The sequence below is a fragment of the Xenopus laevis genome, chromosome 1L, assembly GCF_017654675.1.
Source record: "Xenopus laevis strain J_2021 chromosome 1L, Xenopus_laevis_v10.1, whole genome shotgun sequence".
Classification (NCBI taxonomy): domain Eukaryota; kingdom Metazoa; phylum Chordata; class Amphibia; order Anura; family Pipidae; genus Xenopus; species Xenopus laevis.
In genome coordinates this window covers 103,411,560-103,420,372 of record NC_054371.1, presented here as the reverse complement: position 1 = coordinate 103,420,372, position 8,813 = coordinate 103,411,560, and the positions used below count along the sequence as shown (strand labels likewise).

Sequence of the window (8,813 nt, the reverse complement as noted above, 5' to 3'; positions counted from 1 at the left end):
ACCAGATTATTTGGAAATACAATAATACATGGTGTGGGACTGAACTGATTATATTCAAATTTAATCGCAACCAGTGTAGTGCTTCTTTTTGGATTTTCTAGAGGTGTCCCTGAATTTACACGTCATCTGATAATCATAGTAGATATGTGATGAGGTATTAATTAACACCAGGTGGAAACAGGCAGGGCGGCTGTGTTCTTCATCTGGCAAAATGCTATAACGTTTTGTCGCACAAAAGTAATGCATAAATTGTATATCCGCGACAAAATGCTAGCAATCACTACTTGTTCCAGAAAATCTTCGTTCTGAGGGTACGTGATCAATCAATACATATATGTACATTTATAAATCCAACCATCTGCCAGCTCTAAGCATTGTATTCCTATATATCCACTAAGCTTTGTAATTCAGTGTGTCTGTCTGTTCAGCTCAGTCAGTACAGTAGACTATATGCAGTTAAATGGGCATCAGTTAGTGCTGTAGTGAGCATATCTGCCTTATTGCATTTCATCTCAGTATCTAAACAAAATGTATGTGCCCAGGCCAACACATCTGTAGGCTGAATGTGTATATACATATGTATAGCAGGGTCAGCAGAATGGTAACCCCGTTGTGTCTACATGTCCCTTAGTTGTAAATGGAAAGAGACACTTAATCAGAAGGTTTAAAGTCATGGGATCAGCTGTAGCTTCACATACATAAACGTGCCAAAAAGTGCCCGCAGCTATACAGCCAAGGAACCCGATCTAACCCCAATCATTCAATCAAAGAGCTGAGCTAATAAGGGGGAGCCAGTAGTGCTTGTCCTGCTCCATTCTTAGGTAAATAATTCTATTTAACAAGCGAGTAATTTTGCAGAAAATAAAGTAATTTATTGTCAAAGCATCCAACATACCAAGATAAGCTATAAAGTGTAATAAATCCCTTTTTCCAAATGGGGACTGTGGGACAGGAAAAAAGAAATAAAGAAAGGGGGATTATACTTCATTTCACTGTTACAATATAACATGGTTTTTGCATTGATATAAAACACAAGTTGATGAGGTTCTATTTGGAGTTCTTGTTTGTGCGGTAATGTATTGTCCATGCATCTCCTCCATAACTAGTGAGTCCTCTGTAATAATAATATTTATGTTCATCTGGTAGGAACACGGATGTTGTCAGGAAATGCACAAAGTAACTATGCCCACCAATATATTCTTTGTTATCCAAAATAGGAAAAAAAAATCATAACAAAAAAATACATACAATTATCGATATTACACCTAAACGATAAGTGCTTAATAATTTAAGTAAAAAGATATGACAAATGCATCAATATGCTGCAATATATATGACATTTTAAAAAATGTACTTTTGGAAAGTGAAAATGCGTGCATTTAGAGAGGAAATACCCTCACACATTTGCGTTCAAAGCTCATGCCCCAGCGTACAACTGTGGGTATTTAGAGGTCCATCACTTGTGATATAACACAGACCTAGTTATGCGAGGTCATATGCCTGGACAGGTGGTGGCGTTCCCTGAAGGACTCGTTGCATATGGGGCATTTTAGTTTCTCCTCTCTCCTTCTCTTTACTAGAGGCTCCATGGAATATTCCTTTTTGTGATGGGACCTCATGTGATAGACCAAATCCGAGGTCATTCTGAACGACGCATTACATTTGGCACACCAGTTCTGGGCTGGCAAGCAAAGGGAAGTGAAGGAAGGGGGTAATAAGGTGAGAGTTGAGGGCAGCTGCAGCTGGAGAGGAGCTGCGGAACTTTTTGGCCAAAATGTGGTGGCAAAGAGAAAAGGACTTTGTTTGGGCAAGCTACCCTGTAGTGTGCAGTTGCCATTTAATTCCGGGCCCTGAAGCTTCACTGACAGAGGATCAGATTGGAAGAGCCTAGCTGCACCCACGTTTTCTCCTGGACAATCTATATTGATTCCACTGGATATTAATTTTTGGCCCATGACCTGCAGGGGAGAAATGTGATTGAAGCCACTTCTAGTAGGTTGGGAGAATGCGCTTTTTCTCTCCTGATCCAGGTTTCTTATCTGAGGAACACTGCTGAATGCACTAGCCATAGGAGAGCTTTCCTCAGCCTGGTTGTCTGGCCTCACTTGCAGCCGTTTGGGCTCACTTGGACTACCGGAATGGGATGGGGACATAGATTTATTTTCAGCGTTAAGAGAACTCTCTTCTACTCCTCTAGAGCCTTTTTTCACCTCTACAAAGGCGCTTCTTTTGGCTTCCCCTGTTTCTGGACTAGGCGGTGCAAATAACTGTCCACTTTCCTCCAGATTATAATAGGAGCTGGTTCTGAAAGACTGAGGGCTACAAACTAAATCCTCTTTGGAGGAAGGCAAAGGTCTGTCCAAAAACCTACCAGAGGCATCACTTTTCTTAGACCTACTTTCGTCTTGATGTTCGTCATATTTCCTCTTGGCTCTATGAAGGCCATCAGGCGTGGAATCGGGGTCTTGCCGTGTCAAATTTGCCTTGGTAGGTACCGAACTGAAGGAAGAGGAAGATCCCCTGACATTTTCCATGTCCCTTGCCAAATTGTGAAAGTCTGTTGTAGGTTTGTGGTTTTCCTTTTGAGGTTGATAGACGGTAAGTTTGTTGTATTTGGCTGAAGCTGACATGATGTTTCGAGGCTCCAAATCCCTGTTATCCTTGCATGCGTGTTCTAAATTGGAATCCGAGCCTTGGAGTCTTTTGGGGCATCGGAACCTTATGTGAGCCACAAAGGGGAATTCAAACTGGAACTTCTGGTTGCACTCCAGACAGACGGACTGGGATGAAACTGCTGAAAAGAAACACATTAAATAAGGCAAGTGTTTTCTGTAAACCACATGAGAAAAGGACTTATTCTGTATTATCTGTCTTCACAATGCACCCTGACTAAGCATTTAAAGATTAAGATTATTGGCGCAGTCCGACTGCGTTACCGAACTGGACTGGAGTTTCTCCGATTTAGTTCAGTATCAAACTGTGGAAAACTGACCTGTGCTCTTTACAGGTGTCCTGCTGCTGGTGGGGCTCAAAAGGAGAAGGTCAGTCAGTTCCTTTCCATACCAAACCAAGAGTTCCTCGTCCTTCGAAATCCTACGCAGCGATCTATAAAATAGCTGGCCATTTTTGATGTAGGCTTCCAGATTCTGCTCTTCTTTGTTCCTTGCAGACTGAACCAGACGGAGCCACATTAGTCCCTCAGAGGAGCCGTTTGCAGCTAAAGTGTCCACCTGCACAAAGGACACGGGAAATAAAAGGGTCAGAGAGTCTTGGGGGAGCAAAGAGCTCACTGCCGCTTTATCAAGGATGTGCCCCATCAAAACCGATGGTGAACTCCAGTCCAACTGAATCGCACAGACCCGACCTGACAGCCCTCCATATGTTACAAGAAAACGGGGACCTCACCAGAACTAATGTTCCAGATTGTTTTTGTTCCGCCAGGGATTTACAAGAAATGGTGGTGGATCTATCATTCTGACAAATATTTAAGCCCACACACAAGGTGATTTGCTGTATTTCATTTCGTGTTAAATACTTCATCAGCGACTAATGGGTGTCCCAGCGATCTCTCTTTCTATATCTCTAAATACGGTTACCTATCATAACGTTAATGTATCACACAAATTCTGTCAGCAGTAACATATACATCTATATACATCTATTCTCGCCCGTTTATATGTCCTGTAGATTAAATACAACCATAGTATCTATCCCCTGTGCTATCAGAGTTTTCATGCAAAGTTAATATTTTTCACATTAAAACTGAACAAAACCATGTGTGATCACATAAGGCGCAACGAGAATGGAAATGGATTCTTCCTTATTTTGTTTCTTACTTTTTCTTTTTGCCTTTTTTAAGAAGACATGAGTTGAGACTTACCCTGAATATGTAGGGTACAGTCCTCTTGTCTGTGGACTTGAGGGCTATGAAAGCGATGCTGTCGTACAGGGAAGTGTGGCTCAGCACGCAGGGGCCAAAAATGGCATTTTCAGGGATATCGCAGGTGGTATATACACTTGTAAATATATCCGTCAGGCATTGCTGAACAGCTTTGGCATCTCCATCCCAAATTGGTTTCTGGACGCCAGCTTCTTCCATGATTGACATGTCCTTAAAAGTGAAAGATGTCAAAATGTTATTTCAATGAACAGTTTGCCTTCCTACTCTATTTTGCGTCTGCCTGGCGCGATTCATCGGATAATTTTTGCCTTACTGGAACATTATTTGTTTCTTCCCATCCCCTAAAACGGAGGAATGTTCGGAACAGTACAGACTCTGGGGTAAAGTGGTGGAAGCACCCGCTTTTGGATGCTGTATTGTAGAACCTACACACTGTACTATGATGATGTCAGGTTCAGAGGCAATATTACTGCCATGAAACAGTTACATGCCAATGGGCACACTTTGTGAGGGAAAGAAAGAATCGTGGGGCAAAATCGCACTGAGCGCAGGGAAGTAAATCTGCAGCTAGCCAGCGATCCAGCGCAGCTTGACAGAAAAGCATAGCGAATGGATTTCAAGTGAACTGTCAATGTCACTGATTTCATGTCAGCGAACCTTTAACTCTAGTCAACAAGAGGGAACGTATGTCTGCTCATTACCATAATCCAGCTCTTTCCCTCAGAGACTTTAATTAAAAACAGCAAGCAGAGGTAATTATTTTTTACCTCGACACGCTTATTTATGGGCGAGGCTATGTCCCATTTACTCACTTGTCATATTCAGAGACGGGTCCAGTCAGTTGTGACTTTCGAGCAGGTAAATCGTTACACAGTCTACTAAGGCGGTGACCTGCTTGGGTCAAACAAGAGTCTATTTCTGTGTGTCTCCCAGCACTACTTAATTATTGGAATAGGGGCTAACTAGTGATATAATAGTGTCTTTATCCTGCTGGGGATTTTAGCAACATATGTTATGGTTCTATGTAAAAATAAACTTTGGATACTATCCCAAAGACTTCATATATATGCAATCATTTATCATTCATACGCACATATAGGGATGTGGCTTTCCCGTGTAATCAGTTTCAGCACCATAACCTGGGACAGCTCCCCGGGTCAAAACTGAAGACACCGAAAGATAATGGGGGTTATTAAAAAAAGAATACAGGTAATATCGACTGAAGGGGCTGCCTGTTATTTCTATTCTTCCTCTAAGCATGATTACATTCTAAGAATCAGATCAACACACTCTCTGCTCTTCTGTCTTTCTATCCGAAGCCTTGAAGTAACCGATGTGGCTAACAAAGCTCTGCTCCTGTCTCAGACTAATAAACTAACTAGACTAGCTCGATTTTCCATTGCCTGCAGCAGTCCCCCAGTTATTGTTGCTCTCTAAAGGAGGACCATGTTTCGGCATCACCAACTGCTCTTCACCAGCTCCCTTTGTATAAAGACTGAATGAAAGAAGCGGTACTAGAAGCGTGCATTTGCACTTACCAGAATCTGAGACGAATCGTATGGATGCGAGACCCGGAGAAGCGGGGGGGGCTTGCTTTTCTTGATTTCCCTTAGGTTGTGTCACTGTATTTCCATGATAAGGCAGGATGATGTTGCTGTCGCTTTGCCTGCTCTTTGTAGATGGAGCTATTGCAAAAGCAGATGAATGGGAGGGGGCAGGAAGGAGTAAACACAATCAGGAACAGAAAACGAAAAGCGAATGAACGAAAAAAAAAGAGGAAGACAAGGAGTTGTACAGATGGACCCGATGCAGTGACTGACTGGCACACAGACACTCACTTTTTGTTTGCAGCACATAATCTGCTCAATGACGCATGACAGCCCACCTCCCCTCCCTTTAACTCTTCCCATCCCGAGCATCCATCCCGCAGCCTCTAGCCTTCAGCTACAGCAGGACTTGCTGGCTATCCTCTCCATGCAACCCAGGTTGGTAGGCCAATGACCCCAGAGGATAGGTTATTCTTCTTTTTCCAAGTACAAATCAGGGTCCCTGGGGTCTTATAAAGGCAGTGAGATGTTTCATAAAATATATTAAGATACAATTTTCTATCAATGTGGTCCAATTTCATTTGAAAATTCTCGATTCTTTTGTAAATACTCCAGTTATTACATAAAATGTGAGGAATTAATGCGTGTGGTTTTCTTTTATCGGAGCTACAAGTGTATTATTCCAAAGTCTTCTTTAATATAACTCAAGGAATCGCTTTCATAAAAGTGACCTTCTATTACCATAATATATGTAAACTTTGCCCGATGAGTTATGATTTGTTTTTAAACGAACTCCAAAGTATCTTAATAAAAAGAAGTGAATTATAACTGTATCGTTTAATTGATTAAGTGTTCAATGGTTCAGCTTCTCTGGGGAGCATCTTATGTACATTAGAAGTATAATTTACCCATAAAGTACTCATGCCCAACAGCACACACGTAACAGATTTGATACACAACTAAAATTGCAGGATCACCATTTGCAAGGAATTGTTGTAGACTTGCATGTATCAACTCAATAAGAAATGAGTTCAGGGAACTTGTAGTTCTTTTATGGTTTAGATGAGTGCGCAGATGAGTTCTCAACAGTTTCCTGTATTATAGTACAAGCCTCCGCTCTGTAATGGAAACTGGCCATTATATTTAGTCTATGTTTTTTTTTTATGTAGCAATAAGTCTCAAATGTGGCCCTTTGGGATATGCATTGTTGCCCTCAAGTCTTCGGTTACTACCCGATGACTTATTAGCAGGATGGCAACATGCCAAGCAGAACTTTTCCTGAATTAACTGGCCACTAAGAAGTACTGATTGTGTATGGAAGCAGAGGGAGACTTAATACATGTATGTGTGTCACATTCCTTGACTATTTCCATAACAGCTGTGTATACCTATATTGATAAAGTAGTCGTAGTGAGCAGTTATACAGTCATGGTAAGGACAAACGTAACCTTGTGGCCAAGGTTACGTCCTACCTGCTCTCATGCAGTTGTTGAACTACACAGCACCCCCACACTTTAACCTGATTGAACAGATTGTGGATCAAAAGCAAGAAATGCCCTGGTAATTGTATAATCAATGTAATACATGTGCTTATAAGTATGGCTTTTAAACCCTTGTGGAACTGACTCAGTGGGGAATGAAACACAAAATCTAAAGGATTGGCAAGAATCAAAGTTAATGACCCACTCACTAAGGACGTGTTAGTGTTGCCTGCATGGGAGATGGACGGTTACAAATATAAAGTACAACCATAAAGGTCTACTTGCTACAACATTGGATCAGATGCTGTACTTACACTTCGAAAAGTAAATTACTCTGAGACCATCTTCTAATCTACAGCAAGTAAACAAGGTACACCTTACAAAAATGACAATTCTTTGCGAAATGTTTGCATCCAGTTAAAACTTTATATACATTTATTTAATCTTCATTTATCTTGTGTTATAAAATCTTACAGTTGAGTATCTGATTTAGAATCATCCCCTGATTACACCTTTATGACACTGCTGCTCTTCTGATGTTCCGTGGTACTGTTTGCGTCAGTATTTAGGTAAAACGAAACCTCTATATGACGCTACCTTCTTTATAACGCTCTCTCTGTACTCACGCTCTTATATATCAGCTAACTAGGCGCAACAGTCTCTTTACTTTACATATCCAAACAGCACCGGACATTCATTTTCTAGCCTACTAAAAATTCTCATCTAGTTTATTTAATATTATACATGCATTTTGTTCAATTTACAAATAATATTCATATAAGTTCCCACGTGTTATTGTAACTATAGTGCGTGCAGATTTCCACCAGGATGAACTATCTATCTATCTATCTATCTATCTATCTATCTATCTATCTATCTATCTATCTATCTATCTATCTATCTATCTATCGATCATCCATCTATCTATCTATCTATCTATCTATCTATCTATCTATCTATCTATCTATTTACAGTTGCTCATTGTTTTATAGTTGTAAAACTGTGCGATATGTTTGAGTGTATTTAGAAAAACATGAAATAATATACAGTATTACAGTGACTTTAGAAGTACTGCTTTTAACAGACAATAATGAAATAATGTTAGAAGCTATATGTGAAAGTATTAATTAGAGATAATTTAGCCAGGCACGGTATATATATATATATATATATATATTTAAACCAAACTCATTGTCCTTCTGTATTAAAGTTTTGTGCTGGTAATAATGAAAGGTGGTGCTTTGTTGCCAAAGATGAGAAGAAGTGGTCAGTGGATGTAGATTAGCAGCGCTGGCAGCTCATACAGATAAAATAATCCAGCTCCCAATGCTTTTGTATGTTTCACAAGGCTTCTCCTTTCTGTTTTGTATTCCGGGCATCAGCTCATCGAATATGGCTAATTGGCAAACTATCTGCACAAGCAGAAGCCTTGGGCCTAACCACTGAGCTTGCAAACCAGCCCTGGCTCCAGTCCTTTACAATGAGTTTAATAGAAGGCGAATGACCTACTCTATACTCTTAACCCCTTTCTGACCAGAATGATAGACGTTTCAAAGCCTGTCCACCAAAAAAACGAATTTAAGGTTTTCTCCAGGGACCTACCACAGATCCTGGATGCTTGTTTTACATTAACAATAAATTTTAATTCCAGGACACTGGTTTCATTCAGCCCCCTCCTGTATAGTCACAATGCTAGTGCCATCCTTTCTGAATGCATTGTATTAAACAGGGCAAGGGAAGGCCTCTGGTAACATCTGAAGTCCTGAAAAGTTGTCTAAACATGTCTAAACATTAACATTAACAAACCCATAAATGGGTAGGAACAGGGGGCAACAAAGTTCATTCATGATTAGAAGAAGAAGAAATAAGCACTGGGCTACTGCA

The 8,813-nt window shown here is 40.5% G+C and overlaps 1 protein-coding gene across 2 annotated transcripts; it reads right to left on the bottom strand.

Moving 5' to 3' along the window:
• Positions 1–847: 847 nt before the first annotated feature.
• Positions 848–5,740, bottom strand: prdm8.L (PR domain containing 8 L homeolog). Of its 2 annotated transcripts, none has more exons than XM_018254228.2 (4): positions 5,440–5,740; positions 3,881–4,111; positions 2,993–3,230; positions 848–2,791 (listed from the first exon to the last, which is right to left on the bottom strand). In XM_018254228.2, the coding sequence occupies exons 2-4, from the start codon at positions 4,106–4,108 to the stop codon at positions 1,479–1,481; spliced, it is 1,779 nt and encodes a 592-aa protein (XP_018109717.1). In that variant the 5' UTR covers positions 4,109–4,111; positions 5,440–5,740; the 3' UTR covers positions 848–1,478. The 2 variants fall into 2 exon arrangements, with proteins under 2 accessions (XP_018109717.1, XP_041417178.1); XM_041561244.1 differs by having other exon boundaries at positions 848–2,794; positions 5,440–5,739.
• Positions 5,741–8,813: the final 3,073 nt, after the last annotated feature.

Bases quoted from the DNA above. Each gene is read 5' to 3' on its own strand.
- prdm8.L (XM_041561244.1), bottom strand. From the start codon at position 4,108: ATGTCAATCATGGAAGAAGCTGGCGTCCAGAAACCAATTTGGGATGGA. The intron at 3,231-3,880 runs GTAAGTCTCAAC...TCCTTTGTGCAG, and splicing joins CTGTACCCTACATATTCAGG to GTGGACACTTTAGCTGCAAA. The intron at 2,795-2,992 runs GTCAGTTTTCCA...GTTTCTTTTCAG, and splicing joins GACACCTGTAAAGAGCACAG to CAGTTTCATCCCAGTCCGTC.